The sequence below is a fragment of the Protobothrops mucrosquamatus genome, unplaced genomic scaffold, assembly GCF_001527695.2.
Source record: "Protobothrops mucrosquamatus isolate PMUCROS unplaced genomic scaffold, P.Mucros_1.0 scaffold_3, whole genome shotgun sequence".
Lineage (NCBI taxonomy): Eukaryota > Metazoa > Chordata > Lepidosauria > Squamata > Viperidae > Protobothrops > Protobothrops mucrosquamatus.
The window spans coordinates 488,722-508,930 of record NW_015386079.1 but is presented as its reverse complement, the minus strand read 5'-3'; the positions used below and the strand labels follow the sequence as shown (position 1 = coordinate 508,930).

Sequence of the window (20,209 nt, the reverse complement as noted above, 5' to 3'; positions counted from 1 at the left end):
CCTGTTGTATTTATTGAGTTCAATTATTTTTGAAATCAGTGCTATATTATTTTATAAATTCATTTCTTAGGGTATAATACATCTAATCCAAAAAACAGATTTAAAATTTAAAATAGTAAGTTTAATCTATTGGCACTTGTAAAACATAATATTTTGATGGAGATGGGAGAAAGATGAAATACTGAATCAGAGATTTGTCCTCAGATAAGAGGAATTACATGAGGCAATCAAGATTCAAAGCACAAAATTACAAGGACACCTGCAAATGAGGTCAAAAGAATCAAAACAGTGGTCACGGCAACATGATCAAAACTCTTCTCCTTTTATATGTACCTCACAACACACATTGAAAAGGAGTGAGGCTCTGATTGTGTAGTGGTTTTTCTGGATGTTTTTTACTCTTTCCCCTGGAAATTGCTGTATGGGTAGCAAGTTACCTAGGCTTGCAAAAAATATATTTTCCAGTCAACAGTTATTCTCATAGACCTTTCTTAATTTTAACTTAATTAGTGTTCATCCATTAAATTTGACAGCAAGGCCATTTCTGATGGCTGATGGCTATACCAGTGGAATCTGGATCTGAGTCCTGAACAGAGGGTGATGAAATGATAGAAGGTGTTGAAGCCATAGGAACCCTGGGAGGAAGTGATCATGCAATATTGGAATTCAACATTATGGAAGCACAAGCAATAGAACACAGTCAAACTAGAGTCTTGGACTTCAAGAGAGCTAATTTCAATAAACTTAGAGAGGGTTTGGGAAGGATTCCATGGATGAGAATCCTCAAGGGAAAAGCAACTCAAGAAGCTTGGGAAATTTTGAAAAATGAGATAATAAAAGCCCAGTCTAGCACAATACCAACAAAGAAGAAAAATAACAGTTCTCAAAAGAAACCAGCATGGCTGCATAAAGAACTCTCTGACAAATTGAAAGATAAAAAGGACAAGTATAGAAAGTGGAAAGAGGGGCACATAACTAAGTCAGAATATCAGCAAATAGCCTGAGCCTCCAAAAATGAAGTGAGGAAAGCCAAGGCTCAAAATGAACTAAGGCTTGCGACCAAAGTCAAAAATAACAAAAAAAGCTTCTTTCAACATGTAAAAAACAAGAAAAAAGTGAAGGAAATGATTGGTCCATTAGTGGGTGAAAGTGGCAAGAAGCTGACAAGCAACAGGCAGAAAGCAGAACTATTTAACTCGTTTTTTTGCATCTGTCTTTACACAAAGGGAAAAAACAGACCAACCTATCAAAAATAGTGCCATAAAAACAGAATAGAAACACAAGTTAAGATAGGCAAGAAAATGGTGAGCACCTGTCCAGCCTAGACGAGTTCAAATTGCCAGCACCAGATGGATTACACCCCAAGGTTCTCAAGGAACTGGCAGATGTGATCTCAGAACCACTGAACTATATTTTTCAAAGATCCTGGAGCACAGGGGAACTACCAGAGGACTGGAAAAGAGCTGATGTAGTTCCCATCTACAAAAAAGGAAAAAAAATGGACCCAGGAAATTACAGACCTATCAGTCTAACCTCAATACCTGGGAAGATCCTGGAAAAAATAATCAAACAATGAATCAGCGAACACCTAAAGGCAAACAAAGTCATTACTAAAAGCCAACATGGGTTTGTCAAAAATAGATCATGCCAGACAAATCTTATTGCATTCTTTGACCAAGTGACAAAATTAGTGGATCAGAGGAATGCTGTGGACATAATTTACTTGGAATTCAGTAAGGCATTTGATAAAGTAGATCACAACCTACTACTTGACAAGATAGAAAAATGTGGGGTAGACAGCACCACCACCAGATGGATACGTAGCTGGCTGACCAGCTGTACTCAGCGTGTGGTCCTCAGTGGAACCGCATCTACATGGAGGGAAGTGTGTAGTAGGGTGCCCCAGGGCTCTGTTCTGGGCCCAGTGCTCTTCAACATCTTTATCAACAATTTGGATGAGGGGATAGATGGGGAACTCATCAAATTTGCAGACGACACCAAGCTGGCAGGAATAGCCAACACTTCAGAAGACAGGCTTAAGATACAGAAGGATCTGGACAGACTTGAACACTGGGCGCTATCTAACAAAATGAAATTCAATGGTGAAAAAAGTAAGGTTCTACATTTAGGCAAGAAAAACCAAATGCACAGGTATAGTATAGGGGGTACCTTGCTCAATAGTAGTAACTGTGAGAGGGACCTCAGAGTCCTAGTGGACAATCACCTAAATATGAGCCAGCAAGGTACTGCAGCTGCCAAAAAGGCCAAGACAGTGCTAGGCTGCATTAACAGAGGGATAGAATCAAGATCACGTGAAGTATTAATACCACTTTACAATGCCTTGGTAAGGCCACAATTGGAATACTGCATCCAGTTTTGGTCATCACGATGTAAAAAAGATGTTGAGATTCTAGAAAGAGTACAGAGAAGAGCAACAAAGATGATTAGGAGACTGGAGGCTAAAGCATATAAGGAACGACTGCTGGAATTGGGTATGTCTAGTTTAATGAAGAGAAGGACGAGGGGGGACATGATAGCAGTGTTCCAATATCTCATGGGCTGCCACAAAGAAGAGAGTGTCAAGCTATTTTCCAAAGCGCCGGAAGGCAGGACAAGAAGCAACGGGTGGAAACTAAGCAAGGAGAGAAGGAAGCTAGAACTAAGGAGAAACTTCCTGACAGTTAGAACAATTAACCAGTGGAACAACCTGCCTCCAGAAGCAGTGAATGCTCCAACACTGGAGGTTTTGAAGAAGAGACTGGACAGCCATTTGTCCGAAATGGTATAGGGTTTCCTGCCTGAGCAGGGAGTTGGACTAGATGACCTCCAAGGTCCCTTCCAACTTTACTATTATTATTATTAATAATAATAATAATGAAAACTGATTGTAGCCTGGCTCATCTGATGCAGATGACTTGGCAGCATCTCCTAACCTATCTTCCTCAAAGTAATAGATGCTAAATTCTCAAAACTGTGTACTATATAGAACTTCATGAAGAATTATGAAGAGATAATGTCTAAGTCAGGGGTGTCAAACTCAATTTCACTGAGGACCGCATCAGCATTGCGATTGCCCTTGGGGGGCGGGTGGGTGTAGCCAGAGTGGGTGCCGCCTATTGGGTGGGCATGGATGGAGTGGGTGTGGCCTATTGGGTGGACATGGCCAGTTCTACATCATTCGCGTCAAGGCTGCCTGTGGGGGCCTGGGCAGGAGTGGGACAGATCTGAGGGTCTCTGGAAGAAGGGGGTGGGACCGGGGCAAGTGCCAAGGCATGGTCCACCGGGCCAAGTGCCAAGATGGCCACCACAAAATTTTACATTGGCTTCAGGCTGGCCTGGGCCAGGGCCAAGCAGCGGGGGCCGTTCCCCTCACTGTTTCCAGGATGGCTTCGCGGGCCACATGAAACCACTTCGTGGGCTGCATCCGCCTTGTGTTTTACATGTCTGGTCTAAGTATTTAAACTTACTCAAATTGTCCTATTGCACAACAAGTTCGGGTTTCACACCAAGTCGGACTACTGAACCTTAAATCCAAAGTGTTCCTTTAATTGCTCAGCAATTTGCTGAGATTTGGTGAACAATTCTGAACACCTTTAGAAAGCCAAGACTCTCAGTCTTTAAAGATTTATGCATCAGCTTTAGTATATAAAACAACAGACTGAGTGGGTGGGGAAGATAGAGAAATGAAACTACATAATTTGTTCAGTATGGATTGTTTTAGGATCTGCATCAAAATCAAAATATTTTCTTACTGTATATTGTAACACCACCATTGCCTATTAGCTTGATATATGAAATAATTTTTCCTACAGAAATAGCAACTATGCCTGCAAGTATCATGTATTTCTATCCCAAAACCAGTGGTGGGATTCAGCCAGCTCGCACCACTTCAGCAGAACTGGTAGCTAATTTTTTGTTGCCCAGGTCCAGAATGGACTTCCGGAAGCGGCATCCACACAGAGAATCAGTTGTTCATATATTTGAATCCCACCACTGCCCAAAACTATATAATTACTTACATAACACTTTTTGTCAGTTTGCCTATTTGAAACAAATTAGAATGTAAATGAGGTTTCTCTAAATAGCATCTGTAAAATGTCTACTGTTTTTGTAAACATTGCCTCCCAACAATGTGAAAAATTATGTACTTCTCTAAATCTGTAAATGTTCCTGTTGCACAAACTTTGTTCATATCTGTTTGAATTTGGGTAGGTTGATACTTACAGAAGAAACAACTGCAATTACAGTTGCTATTGAATTCTAAATGAAATTAGAAAAGTTGCATACATTTTTTTTAAAAAAATCACAATTTAAAAGATCTAAAGTGAAGCAGTTATTTGTCTCAAATGGAGAATCTATTTCCTCAGAAATGCTTACCATGTCTAAAAATTCTGCTAAACAAAAACAATTACAGTTATATATGATTGTCTCTTTCTAGTCAATTTGAAACATCAATCTCGTCTTGGTTTCAAGTCAGACTCCTGATTCAATGCAAGTTAAATTATCTACATTTCTGAAACAGTGTATTGGATATAAACTCAATCTTCTGATCAATATTCTTTCTTTAGAATTAATAATAGAATGGAAAAATAAATTAGAGGAAAAAGAAATAATGGCAAGAAATCTAGCTAAAACATAGTATCAAAGAGCACACATATCATGATACTACCAAAAGAACTGATAGAATAACGGTTGAACTAATTAACCTATGAGCTATGGCTCTGGGCTTTTGTAGTGTACAATGCAGTCTTATTTTCAAAGAACCTTATTAATCTTACTCAATGGCTTTATTTTTTCTTCATTCCTGAAGGTACCCAAATCTCCTGTAGTATTTTCTGATTTTTCTTCATGTTTGCTATGATCTTCAAATGAGATTTTCAAAACTTCATCAAAGTCTAATGTTTCTTTCAAAGATTCTGCTGAAGATTCTATAATATGATCATCATGATTTTGGTAATATTTTCTACGATCCTCCTTTTCATAGGGAATTCTCAGACAAATATTTATTTCAAATATTGGGGAATATTCCTCTTCTCCTTTTAGTTGCTTTTTCACTTCTTCTAGGATCTAAATTTATATGAAAGTATAATAAAAATAGAATATTTTTTTAAAAAATCATGCAAATGGAGCATTGAACATAAAAGATTTTTAATTTAAAACAAGGAACAAGTAAAAGCAGAAGATAGAAAAAAATCCATTATTTTTGATTTGATACTAATCAACAGAGAAGACTACAATGTGATAATGTGCCTTTTGTGCTGTTGTAAAGCATGAAGAGATTTTTCAGAAATATGGAAAATGTATTTAATCTTCATAAGTTTTTTTCATAAGGAACCATGAAATGATTTTGTCTTTGAAGGCAAGACTTTGTCTTTGAAGGTATAATAATGAATGGCTTTCAGCATATATTTAAACTAAAAATTTAAATCATTAAATTTAATCATTATAATACATATTAACATGAATGTGAACTATTGGATAATCAGTGTTGTAAGATACCTTCATTTAGAAATAAATTCACCTTGTCTATATCACTGACAGTAACAATTTCACGTGCTTCTGATTCCTTTGAACGGTGCAATAATTTCTGTGTGCCTTCAAAATGCTCATTTTCATAGACCCACTGGCATCTATTTTCAGTCAATAAGTAAAATGCTTTCTCAATTGTATTTTTATATGCTCTGCATATGTAAAAAATAGGAGAAATCCTAATTTATATTTTAAATAGCATAATTCATTTTAATAATTGACAATACCTCAAGGTTACTTAATACATCAAGATGTTGGGGCACTACTAGGAGATAGTAGAATAGATATTTAAGACAACTCCCAAAATTCTCCAGTCAGAAAGGGCTTACAAATAGTGAAGGCAGAGGAAGTGACCATCTTGAACCATGTCCACGTGTGAGAGACAATATTATAGTTTAGTTATAGATATTTCCTTTGTACAGGAATAAAACTAGCACATGCAACTCAGAGAGAAAAAGGAGCAATAAATTATTATTCATTTACTTAATTATATGGTATATCAATTTTTATTTAAAATGTAAATATTTTGGCCCCTCACTTGTTTTCCATAATAAGCATTTACTCCAAGAATTATTTTATAATTTTTATAATATCCTAAGCTTAAAAATAAAGGAACTCTAACAATCACTAAGTAATAATAAAAAATCTAAGATAAATTTTATAAACAATATTATTAAGTAAGAGCCAGTGTTTTAATCATGAAATAGGTAAAACTAACCTCATAAGGCTTTCATTTGTCTTCTTTTTTGAAATGGTCATACTACTGGAACCTTTAAATATCTCCAAAAGAGTAGTTACGGCATTGTTTACCAATCTGCGAAGAAATTCTTGAAAGATTCTATCTATAAGCTTAAGAAACTTAGAAAAGCGTTCCATAATGTGCCGCCATTCAGCTATCTCAAAGTATTTTGGTTTCTCTTTGAAATCATGCAGTGAATGCTGAAAAAGTTTTTCTGCTCCCTTCATTTTTGCTACCTGTAGCATTATGAAATAATAAATTTGCAAAATTAATAAATATATACAGTATTTTTCATCATGTAGACATTTTGTATTATTTACTTTTCATCACCAGGATTGTTTTCAACAAGGAAAACAAAATTTGAAGACATTTCATACATATGTATTTCTTATCAGAATTGCGATATAGCAAAAAGGGGGGTAGTGGTGGTAGTGAATAACAACTGCAACCATAGCCTTGACTATTGAAAATTGATTATGTTTGACCACAATATCAGATATCTATGAAACTCTTATGGAAGACAAATGGGAAAGGAGGACTGAACAGCAATCTCATTTTGAAAAAGAATCCAGAACCTTTAAGAATCAGGAACTTTTAATAAACTTCTAACATACCAAGACAGTCCAATTAAGAATATTATGGTAGAAATCATACTCCACAATCCATTGACATAGAAAAATGACAGCATTGTCATTGCTTGTGCATGAAATTAACAAGTTGAAGACCCAAAAGATCTGTCGCATTTCAGGTCTCCTCATGTAATTATAGTACAGAGATCAAAATATTGGGATATTCATATCAATTAAAGATGAAATACCCAGGATTTTTAAAAAGAAAGAATGATACAATTGAGAATTCATATCAAATTTCCAGAAATCTCATGAATCAGCAATGGGAGGGATGAAATGGGATGTGAAAATAAACTTTTTAGATCTGTGCTGTATTTTAACAAACAAAGAAACACAACCTTTCGAAATTGAAGGCCAACTTTGATGGCAATGTTTTCTTATTCAAAGAGCTAGTAGGTTTTACTATGGCTGCTTGAATGTACAAATGGGAAAGAGAAATACTACAGGGGCCTCATTGATCATGCAAACAGTATACACCTTTTTTTAGCAGCTACAGATAAGACCTAATCATGATTGACACAATTAGAATATGTTAATCATAGGACGAGTTATTCAAATTAACAGAAGCATCAGAAAGGATAAAAAGTTCCAGTGTATATGAAAAATGTATTATTGTTCCATTGAATGATAGGGAAATGTATGAATGTACATTGAGGAAGGGTGAGCCAACTGCAGTTTCTTCAAAAATGTGAGAAACCATGCTCATATCATATTCTGATGGAAGGCAGTATCTGTGAAATTGACATATATGGAAGCAATATGGAACTGGTGAAAACTCATTAAATCATGATCAGAATGATCATAGTTTGGAGGTTCAGAACACCTTGTTAGATGATCCTGATCCTATTGTTGAAGACCATGTAAGGGAAGCAGATGATCCAATACTGAGAGAGGACAATTCCTCTAATACAACAGGATCACCCATACATGTGTCATGTCATTGAAAATCTGCCATTTTTCCAGCATGACTAAAGGGTTATATTCTTTGAGAAATTTATGATGGTAAAGAACATCCACATTGGCATGCTAAACACTGGTGACTTCTACCACCATCAAGTCCTTGTTATCGTTTTGTATTTTAAATTTGTTTTATATACTTTTGTATATGTAGTTAGCTACAGTTATATGTATACAGTGAACAACTTGCCTCCAGATATTGTAGGTGCTCTAACACTGAAGGTTTTTAAGAAGAGATTGGACCAACATTTCTCTGAATGTAAAAGGTTTTCTTGCTTGAGTAGGTGGTTGAACTAGAAGACCTCCAAGGTCCCCTCCAACTCTGTTATTCTGTTATACTTTTACATATTTTCGTATATACCGTTTTTCTCTGAAAGTAAGACCTACCCCAAAAATAAGCCCTAGGTTTGGGGCAAGGCGCACGGCTAAAAATTAAGCTAGGGTGGGGGTGGGGGGTGGAGCTGTCCCACGCTTCCTGCACCCACTTACCTTGCAGCCAGGCCTCTCCTCACTGGCCCACTTCTTCTGTGGCATCTACAGACCTGCATTTCGCAGTCAGTCCTTTCCGGAAGTCCACTGCAGATGAGAATTCAATCCATAGCTCAGTTCTGCAAGGTCTCTGCAGTCGAGAACTGAGCAGAAAGAACAGGTGCAGAAAGCCCTGACTGCGAAATGCAGGCCCGAGCTCCATTCTGAGCTGCAGAATGAAGCTGCTCCTTCAGCCGCAGAAGAAGTGGGCCGGCTGGGCGAGGCTGTCAGTGCTGGAGGTGAGTGGAAAAGCCACCCCCCCCAAAATAAGACCTGGTACCTCTTTTGGAGGAAAAAAAATAAGACCCGGTCTTATTTTTGGGGAAACATGATATAATCCATATGCCTGCTTTTAATTTTATCAAGGGCAGATATAGAGAGATGCGTTGGTCATGGAGGCTGAAGTGCTGGATTACTGCACTAAGAAGGTAAATGAACAAGATGATGTTTATGGTCCTTTCCAATAATTTTATTCTACAATTTTATTAAAACCTTTCTTTGATGTCTGGTTCAGAAAAACCTGCAGAGATTTCTGTGGCAGCTTTACCTCCAGAAAATAGGGTTTTTAGTTACTTCGGAACCAAAACTAGAAATAATCCATCATACAATGCCTTGGTAAGGCCACACTTGGAATACTGCATCCAGTTTTGGTCACCGCGATGTAAAAAAGATGTTGAGACTCTAGAAAGAGTACAGAGAAGACAACAAAGATTAGGGGACTGGAGGCTAAAGCATATAAGGAACGGCTGCTGGAATTGGGTATGTCTAGTTTAATGAAGAGAAGGACGAGGGGGGACATGATAGCAGTGTTCCAATATCTCAGGGGCTGCCACAAAGAAGAGGGAGTCAAGCTATTCTCCAAAGCGCCTGAAGGCTGGACAAGAAGCAACGGGTGGAAACTAACCAAAGAGAGAAGCAACCTAGAACTAAGGAGAAACTTCCTGACAGTTAGAACAATTAACCAGTGGAACAACCTGCCTCCAGAAGCGGTGAATGCTCCAACACTGGAAGTTTTTAAGAAGAGACTGGACAGCCATTTGTCCGAAATGGTATAGGGTTTCCTGCCCGAGCAGGGGGTTGGACTAGATGACCTCCAAGGTCCCTTACAACTTTACTACTACTACTACTACTATTATTATTATTATTATTATTATTATTAATAATAATAATAATAATATCTCCTACTCTCAGAGAGAGAAAATAGCATATGTAAGCATCTAACTTCAAAATTAGGCATTAGTATGCCAAGGATTTTAAAAAGAGTGTAAGATAATTGTGATCAAATAGTAAAAATATCTTATTCATCACTACTTTCTCCATCAGATCAGAAAAAATAATTATTATACTTACTGAGAGTTAAAAGTCCTAACAATATAGCTTAAGAAAAACATTAAAGCATATTGGAAATACATTCAAAAATAAACATACTAAAGATAAAAATGCAAAATATATATATAAAAATGCATTAATTACCTTTAAAAAGCAGGTCTGAATTACTTTGATTACATTATCTTTAAAAGCTTGGAGTTGAGATAAAGCATGTTGACTCTGTTGATATTGTTCCTCACAAAATTTATGTAATGTGTATGTATAGGATGTATTTATCTAAGAACAAAAGAAAAAAATATTATAAATAATATTTTTGCTGGAATTGGGTATGTCTAGTTTAATGAAGAGAAGGACGAGGGGGGACATGATAGCAGTGTTCCAATATCTCAGGGGCTGCCACAAAGAAGAAGAGTCAAGCTATTCTCCAAAGCGCCTGAAGGCAGGACAAGAAGCAACGGGTGGAAACTAACCAAAGAGAGAAGCAACCTAGAACTAAGGAGAAACTTCCTGACAGTTAGAACAATTAATCAGTGGAACAATCTACTTCCAGAAGCGGTGAATGCTCCAACACTGGACGTTTTTAAGAAGAGACTGTACAGCCATTTGTCCAAAATGGTATAGGGTTTCCTGCCTGAGCAGGGCGTTGGACTAGATGACCTCCAAGGCCCCTTCCAACTTTTATTATTATTATTATTATTATTATTATTATTATTATTATTATTATTATTATTATTATTATTATTATTATTTACAATTTCCCTCAAATGGATGCAAATTCTTATGTATTCTTCTCATTCATCTGCAGAAGAATAAATGTTAGCACGGTGAATGGTACACACACATCCAAATATACTTATTAACTATCACAGTTGAAATAGTTGCTAATTGATTTTCCTAACCTGCATTAATGGGCAGTCAAAACTTGAGATGTAAAATTTTTAAAATTTTTAAAATCAGAGAGCAATTAGAAGAAAAATGTGGCTCTAAATCCCCAACTCGAAATGTTGCCCATCTGAATGAAGTTATTTAGCATTAGACTGAATCACTTGGTGACAGAACTCATTAATATAAAGTTTGGTGCCTCCAGATGTGTGTGTATGAATGTTCAGAGAGAGAGGAGAAGGGGAGATTGAATGGTTTGTTACACTTTCAAACTATTAATTTTAATATAAAGATTGAATATATGTCATTTCCTAATAAGGAATTTAGTAAGAATGCCACAGTGAATATTTCCATAGTAGAACATAATCATGAGGGTAAAAACATAGAAACATGACATTTAATTTTTTTTCCTTTTAACATTTTTCAGTTTCTCATACAAGCTATAAACTTGTATGTAATTATACAGTATTAAAGTATAAACTTCAATCAAACTAAAAAATTAGGTGATAACTGAATGGAACAAAATCTGTCTTCTCACACTAACAGTTCACAATAATGTTGGTGGTTAGAAATAGAACAAAAAAAAGTAGTACATTAATACATTCAAGTTATATTTTTCTTTGAACTTTTAATACATTTTTTCTATTCAAGTAATCCTCAAGTTACAACTGGGACTAGAATTTCTCATGCCAAGCAAGATAGTTGTTAAGTGAGTCATGCCCAATTTTACAACTTTTTTGCCACAGTTGTTAAGCAAATAACTGCAGCTGTTAAGTGAATCACATTGTTAAGCAAATCTGGCTTCGCCCATTCACTTTATTTATTAGAAACCAGCTAGGAAGGTCACAAATAGTAATTACATGACCCAGGATGTTGCAACTATTGTAAATACATGCTGGTTGCCAAGTGCCCAAATTTTGAACTTGTGACCCTGGGGATGCTATGATAGTCATAAGAGCGAGAACTTTTTTCAGTGTAACTTCAAACGGTCACTAAATGAATGGTTGTAAGTCAAGAACTACCTATATATTTATTATTTGTACCTTCAAATCAGTGTTGACTTCTGAAACTTTTTTGGCAAGATTTTGGTTTGCCATTGGCTCTTTCCTAGGGCTAAGAGAGAGTGACCATCTGGCTTTTGCGCCTAACAGGGGCACAATACTGTATAGAACTCAGTTTCCCAGTTTTTAGCCTGGAAACCACTATATAAAACTGGCTCTTATTTCTATTATTTTTTTACACATTTAAAATATTTACTCTTACCTTTATGAAATTTATAGTTGTTTGTTCAGATGATCTGGGTTTCTCTGGATTACTCACATCTACACACAAGGTTTGGAGATAAAGTAAGCAACTTTGCAATATCTCATCAGCAAAAAATAGTTGCTTATACAATATCATTCTGCAAACAAAATAATATTAATATTTTAAATTACTACAAGTTTTCAGTTTATAATAATAAATATAAGTAGACATATGCCTTGGAATTCAGCAATTCATCTTGAAAGTCATTATCTCATAAACTTGGTTGATATATATGGATTTATTTACCTGAAGGAGAACCTAAACTAAAACCAGAGGAGAATTGGAAAGGGAAGGCCATATTTCTCAGTCGTTTGCCTATGCTCAGTTAACAAAGATTTAAACTGGATAAGGAGGATTTTGTTGTTACCGATGGGAAAACTGATTTTGAGTTGGATTTAAGTACTAATAATGAACATGTGATTGCTAAGATGCATAAATTATTATTGAAAATGAATATGGAGGATGAAATGTTAAAGATAGTATGATCAAATTGGCAAGAAATTTTGGTTGCAACATAATGCTTGATCAATGGGAGAATATGTGGAGTAAAGGACTGAAATCTATACTGAATAATAACTTGAAATAGAGAGATGATGTATCATTGGCATTTAACACCATATAAATTGTCAGACAGTTTGTATAAGGGTGTGTCAAATACATGTTGGAAATGTAAACAATCTGAAGGCACTTTTTATCACTTCTAGTGGCCATGTAAGAAAATTAAGACTTTTTGCAATCAGATAAGTATTTTTAACTCAGACAATTCTTAAACTGAATGTACACTTGAAACCAGAGGCTTTTCTTATATATTACAATTACCGTAATTTTCTGTCTATAAGATGTACCCTTGTATAAGACGCTCTGGCATGCGAGTTCCAAGCTTACAGCAAACAAAGTCAGTGCTGGGAGCAACCACCTCCCAGCACTCTAAATAGATGCTTCCTGGCCGGCCCCACCCACCACCCACCTAACCAGCATCCGGCATGAAGAGCATGCATAGTCAGTTCACAGCAGCAGCCTTCCAACCCTGGTAAACAAACTGGCGTGAGTACCAGCATGACAGCAAGACAAGGGAAGCGCAGGCAGGTTTTAAACTCCCCGTTTCTCCGCGCCGATCAGCTGTTCAACGGAGCGCTGAACAGCTGAATCAGCAAATCCGGACGTTTGGCCAGCCGATGATCTTGCCCCCTCCCCCCTCCCATTAGTGGCAAGCCCACAGGGGCTTGACACCTGCACCAGGCTGCATGGCAGCGGCATGTAAAGAACCCACACAGGCATGCCCTGGGCTGTGGAAGTTACCATTATTTTTTCGTGTATAAGACGCTGCACTTGTATAAGATGCACCTGATATTTGAACAGGGTGTTTGCAGGAAAAAATAGTGTCTTATACACGTTATACGGTATCTGCAAGGCTTCTCTATGCACAGAGATGGAAGGACTCACATATACCTTCAATGGAAGAATGGATGGTGAAATTAATGGAGTTGGCAGAGATGACGAAATTGACAGTTCTGATTAGAGAAAGATTTTATCTAGCTTTGTTTTTACTTGGAAATAATTCTTGTATTTTTTGCTTGAAATTGAAAGAAATGAAATTTTAATCTTGGGTTATACTGTTTGTAATGGTTTATTCTAATTCAAAGAGTCATTGATTTTTAGGTTTTATCTGTATAAAATAAAGTCAAAAGTTACTTTTCTCTATATTTTCCCCCTTTTTCCTCTACTTTTTTATAGTTTATACATTTCTTTGAAATGTAATAAAGTTTTGAAAGAAAGAAAGTCATTATTTGCCCTCCAGAATAAAAGAGGAGAAATAAAATAGAATTATTGGTGATCCTGTGTTCCCTGCCTTTCCTGGAAGATAGGAAGAGTGAATTCTTGTGTGACTATCATCTTACATAAAACTAAGAAATTATTTTAAATGTTTTCCAACATTCAGTGAAACCCCACTAAAATAATTGAATCACAAAACGGATGAGTTAGAAAGGTTTTATATAATGTGCAGGTCTCCCTAATAGGGCCATCCACTTCTTCAGTGCAGAATGTTTTACTGTGATTCTACCAGATGACAATTCCTAATCAATAGGACCATGCATTCTTAGATCCTTAACACATGCACTATTATCAAGGAACATATCCTCAAATATGGTAGTTATGCATTTGATTTTTCCTGTTCAGACTGGTGTTTTACACGTTACTTTTTAAAACATGCCTTCCACCTGAAAAAAGGGTAATAAAAAGGGTAATCAACTCACTCAGTACAAATACTTACTGGTTTCTCTTTGTTTTTGAACACTTAACATTATTTTTCCAGAGGATAAAATATTTCTTTTTTCTGAAAAGAAAAGAAAAATCTTCTGAGAAAGAAACAGATTTGATTGTATAATCAAGGATTATTGAGCCAGAGATATGTATAACTATTACCCACAAATATTAAATATTTAACATAATTTCATATGACTAAAATGTAATAATTATTTTAACAGAATATGGCAACCTTCTCTGATGGCATCCCCACTGACTTTCTCAGGAAACCAGCAGAGAAAATGGCAAATGTTAATCACATGAGTGCAAGGCATTTGACAATGCAAAATTTGCCAAACACCCAAAATAAGATCAAGTGACCCAGTGGGGGGGGGGTGGCATGACCATTTACAATGGCTAGAAGTACTTTACAGATTGTAAAGCACCTGTTCTAAGGCCATCATAAATGCAAATGGTTGTAAAACAACTGGACTTAAGTCAAGGATTACAGATAATCCCTGAGTTACAAGCGTTTACTTAACACTCGTTCAAAGTTACATGATGAGAGCCCCCTCGTACCACGGCAGTTGTTTGCCTTTACAAGCAACTGCAGTGGCTCTGCAACATTCACCCTGGTTATTCCCTCCCTCCCTATCCCCGCCCCGGGTCTCCCTAGGCACCAGGCCTTCAATACTCACCCTACGAAGATCGAGATCCTTCGCTTTCTTGGCTGCTCCAGGCCTTTGGTGCATTCGCAAAGAATGGAGGCCTAAAGTAACGCAAGGTCACGCAAGATCAGTGGGGCGAGATCTCATGCTATTGATCTCGCATGATTCTCATGGTACTTTAGGCCTCTGTTCTCTATAACAAAGAACGGAACCGAAGCTAGGGGACGCTTCCACGTGCCTCCAGAGGCTGGATCCGGGATCTGGAGGCGTTTTCCAGGCCGCTGCTGCCCAAATCTGAGGTCAGGGAATGCTTCCGTGCCCCCCGCAGCCCGATCTGGGCTCCAGAGGCATTTTCCAGGCCCGATCAGACCGCAGGGGGGCGCGTGGAAGCATCCCCTGGCCTCAGATCCAGGCGGCAGCAGGAACCATGGCAGAGAGGAGACGGATCTTTTCCAGGTGAGTCCGGTATGGCAGGAAGGGAGGGGGAAGCATGCGGTATCTTAGTGGGTCGGGGAGGCCTTGGGGGCCTGTTTCATCACTAGGTCCTCCATGGCCTTCCCCACCCTGAGATACCTCATGTTTGCTTAACAAGCCATGTATGTTTTAACGAGCAAGGGAATAATCTTGTTCGAGGTACGAGATTTACTCTACGAGTTTTTGAGTTACCAGTGGAATGGGCAGGCTCCACTACACTCGTAACTCGAGAACTAGCTGTACTTATAAGTCATTACTTCATTGCCCCATAGACCAGGAGCCCCCAACCCCTGGTCTGTGGACCAGTACCGGGCCGCAGCATGCCAGCAACCGGGCCGCACAAACAAGTAAAGGCCCATCTGTGGGATAAAGGCAGCACACAAAACCATGCAACCTCCGGTCCATGGAAAAACCTCTCTCCACGGAACCAGTCCCTGGTGCCCAAAAAGTTGGAGACCTCTGCCATAGACTATATGGGACATGAAATGATGATAACTAAAAGCTACTTAGTCCAAAATGCAATGGCTAGAATCCTAATCAAACAATGTGTACAATCTAACATCAGTACTCCCATTGCCACACCAATCATCTTTGGCTAAGAGAGGAGCCAGACACCTAGCTTTGCACAGCCTATTTTTGTGGGGGTGGGAGTAGGACATAGGGCATGGGAATATTGTTCCCATGGAAAATTAAATGTAACTATTCTATGTCCAGAAAAAAACAAAATATTAAAGTCCCAAACTAAAACAATACCACAGAAAAATAAAAATAAAAGAGACCAGCATGATTGCACAAATAGCTCTCTGACAAGCTGAGGGACAAGGACAAGTATAAAAAAAGGAAAACAGGGACATTTAACTAAAACAGAATACCAGCGCATAACATGAATCTGCAGGGATGGAGTGAGAAAGGCTAAGACTAAGACTTGCAACAAATGCCAATAATAACAACAACAAAGCTCAACCCATCAAAAGCAGCACAGTGGGAGATCAAACAGATACACAGATCAAAATATGTAAGAAATTGGTTAAAAACACCTATTTATAAGGACCAGATGGTTTATATCCCATATACTGAAAAAGCTGGCAGATGTGATCTCAGAACCATTGAACAAAACCTTTCAGAGCTTCTGGAGCATGGGGGAACTGCCAGAATAGTGGAAAAGAGATGATGTGATTCTACTCTTCAAAGGAGAAAAATGTGGATCCAGGAAACTATAGACAAATCAGCTTGATATCAATACTTGGGAAAACCCTTAAAAATAGAATCAAACATAGATTTGTAAGCATCTAGAAATGAAAAAAGCAGTCATTTTAAGCCAGTATTTGTTTGTTAAAAAAGAAATCATGCCAGACAAACCTTATTGCCTTTTTTGATAAATTAGTGGATGACGGAAATGCTATGGATATAGTTTATTTGAACTTCAATAAGGCATTTGACAAAGTATACTTCTTCTTCTACAGCCTACCTCTTGGTAAGATAGAACAATGTGGGATAGACTATACCAACACCAGTTGCATTCGCAGTTGGCTGGCCAACTATACTCACTATTTAGTTGTTGATGAAACTATATCTAGAAGAAGGGAAGCATGCAGTGGGGTACCTCAAGGTTCTGTCATGGGCTAGTGCTCTTCAACGTTTTTATAAATAATTTAGATGATGGAAGGGTAATTCATCAAATTTGGAAGGAATTGTCAACACCTTGGAAGATAAATTCATGATTCAGAAGGATCTTGACAGACATGAGCCTTGGGCCCAAGCCAACAAGATGCAGTTCAGTGGTGAGAAAAGCAAGGTCCTGCACTTACTGTAGGCAAGAAAAAACCAAATGCACAGATATAGAATAAATGGTACCTGGCTCAACAGTAGTAACTGTAGGAGGGAGCTTGGTGTTACTCATTATTTTAAGTATGAACCAGCAGTGTACTGCAACTGCCAAAAAAGCCAATGCAGTCCTGGGCTACATCAACAGAGGCATAGCATCAATGATAGTACTACTCTATACTGCACTAGTAAGGCCCTATTTGGAATACTGTTTCCAATTCTTGTTACCATGATCCAAAAGATGCTAAGGCCTTAGAAAGAGTGCAGAGAAGGGCAACAAAGATGATAAGGTGTCTGGAGGTTAAATCATATAAGAAAAAGTTAAGGGAACTAGGCATATTTAGTCTAATGAAGAGAAGGATTAGGGCAGTGATGGCAAACCTTTTAGAGACCGAGTGCCCAAACTGCAGCCCAAAACCCACTTATGTATTGTTGGGTCCTGGGTGGATGTGGCCATTGGGTGGGTGTGGTCCATTGGGCAGGCGTGGCCCATTGGGTGGGCATGGCTGCGGTGGTAACGGCAGACTGGGTGGGACTAAAAAGTTCAATCAATCAATTCCAACTTTGCGAGATCTTTTTTTTTCCCACGAGAAGTTGAAATTGATTGAACCTCTTTTTTTGCACACGGTGGTGGAGGCCTAAAGCGAAAAGGTTTTATAAAACCCAGCTGAAGGCCTAGGACTGGGGTGACGGCACGCATGCCCACAGAGGGCTCTCTGTGTCACCTGTGGCACACGTGCCATAGGTTCGCCACCACAGGATTAGGGTGACATAGCTGGTTTCCAGTACTTGAAGAGCTATCACAGAGAAGACAGGGTCAACTTAGTCTCCGAAGCATCTGAGGATAGGACAAGAAGCAATGGATGGAAACTTGTTAAAGAAAGATCCAAGTTGGAACTAAGGAGAATTTTTCTGACAATGAGAGCAATTAACCAATGGGACAGCTTGCCTCCAGAGGTTATGAGTGCTCTGTCACTGGAGGTTTTCAAGAAAATATAGGACAATCACCTGTCCTAAATAATATAAAGTCTCCTCCTTGGGAAGGGGGTTGGACTGAGAGTTTTCAAAGATTCCTTCTCTGATTCTATGACATAACATCTGGTGTAGTCTTAAATCTTACTGCATGTGCTTTGATAGCAGGGTTTAGAAATGAAGATGCTCAGTACAGTATGAAGCTAGCTTTATATTAAGGTGCAAGAAGGAATGGCCCAGGGAGGATCTATCCATGTTGCTATTTGTGCATACTAAGGACTATGTTGTCCTTTCTCAAATACTGATATAAAAAGTGCTATAAATGTGCACTGTGATTTTTGTTTTTTGAAAAACTTCCCTCCATAGTGAATTGCCTGAATACAGTTGACTACGAACCTTCTGTCATGTGATTTATTTATCAACACTATAATGTTTTTTTCTGAACACATCTGACATAGAGAAAAGTACAAAAAGAAAAGGCTTTGAGTTGGTAATCATCTTTTGTTGCATAACACATGGAGTTATGGATGAATGAATATGGGGAAATGAACTATAGAAAATCTCTATAGCTGAAAAATGCTACAGTTTCCACACTGAAACGTTTTGTCACATATAGGAAATCACAACATCCAAAATATTCTACTACACTTGAGTAAATAATTGCACACATATCATTTGTTCCATAAATATCTCTTACCTGAAATTAAAATATAAATCCATGTTATGTAACACATTATAAAGTTGTCTTTCATATAACCATTCCATTACTGGAGTTATTTCCATTTCTTGTTTTCCACACACTGAGGTGAACTGGAAAATGAGGCAAAAGCTAGGATATTTAACTATATTTCAGTATTTATGAATTTACATTCCACTGTCATATTTTTTATGTCCAAATAAAGGAAAATCTGATTATTCAGATTTATAGCAATTCCCTCAACAATCCTGCCAAAGAAAACCACAATATTTGTATAAAGTAAGAGTGAGTAATGTGTGGCCCACAGACTACATACAGTTCCATCTGCATCTTAGCACTTCAAATTTATACCAAAGTTTGGTAGGAAAATGGCTTATTTTCCGTAGTACTTTTTTTTACTTTTCAGAATAAAGGGTGGGGATGGAAGCTGGAAACTCTGAAAGCTCCAATTCAAACCACTTCAATTCCCATTCTTAAATTCCCACCCAAAAAGCAGACCACCACTCCCCCCCACTTCAAAATTATGCTACCAAATCCAGCACCAAAAATTAACAATTATTTTTGAATTTTGTAAAGTGATTGTTCAGCATGGAAGCCATTTGGCTACAAGAAGCCTACTGCTCCCGTTCTCATTATTACCCCTACTCCATGCAAGAAACAACATAAATAATCCAACATCACCACTTCTCTTATAGTCCTCTAGTTTCAGAAGATAAATATTGTTAATAATCACTAATCCCTCTGATATTACCTACTCCTGAAAGATAAATAGGTAGCAGTGACAGGAAACTGCAACTGACAAATCTAGTCTGTTCCATTGCACTATAATGTTTCTATATTTTTACCTTTAGAGGGTGCTGGTGAATTACAAAATAAATAGTGATACAGCTATCATTCCTTGTGGTTGTCTTTTTAAGGACAAAAAAAAGACTACTATGCACAAACCATCTTTGTTGCCTGCAAATCCACCTATACTTTTTAAAATTCAAATCCTTTTATTTTGATCAATATTTTTATTAAAAAAATACAGTTAAGTATACCCAATATGATGAGGACCGGCCATCTTTGTCTCTACAAGACAGCTGGAGGGTGGAGTCACTTGGCATTTTATTGGAAAAAACTTTTCTGAGGAAAAAAAATTACAGTGGCTCAAATAGACATTATATCCCAAAGGGAAAATAATGAATAAAAAGCAAATTTTATCCACTCTTCCTTGTTCTTGTTGAGAGGGGGAAGTAAAATGAGCAGAGCTGAGATTTTCAGAACACTTCTTCTATTCTTTTAGAGTTTACATTAGAGTTTTTCATTATTTGATCTACAGTTCAGAAGCACAATCAAAAGGTCAGAACTGGTGTGACAGTGTTTACCATTCTGTTCTTGCACTAGCTGTCATTCTGAAAAAAAACATCTGAGTACAAGTGAGAATGAATAT

At 37.5% G+C, this 20,209-nt stretch overlaps 1 protein-coding gene across 1 annotated transcript in view; it reads right to left on the bottom strand.

Moving 5' to 3' along the window:
- The window catches only part of DNAH14 (dynein axonemal heavy chain 14), a 202,818-nt gene that overhangs the window by 158,151 nt on the left and 24,458 nt on the right, over positions 1–20,209 (bottom strand). The window contains exons 8-13 of the mRNA XM_029286756.1: positions 18,778–18,880; positions 11,857–11,995; positions 9,856–9,987; positions 6,248–6,504; positions 5,522–5,681; positions 4,779–4,974 (exon numbers count right to left, since the gene is read on the bottom strand). Coding sequence (XP_029142589.1) covers positions 4,779–4,974; positions 5,522–5,681; positions 6,248–6,504; positions 9,856–9,987; positions 11,857–11,995; positions 18,778–18,880 — 987 coding nt within the window. The remainder of the gene's footprint in view (positions 1–4,778; positions 4,975–5,521; positions 5,682–6,247; positions 6,505–9,855; positions 9,988–11,856; positions 11,996–18,777; positions 18,881–20,209) is intronic.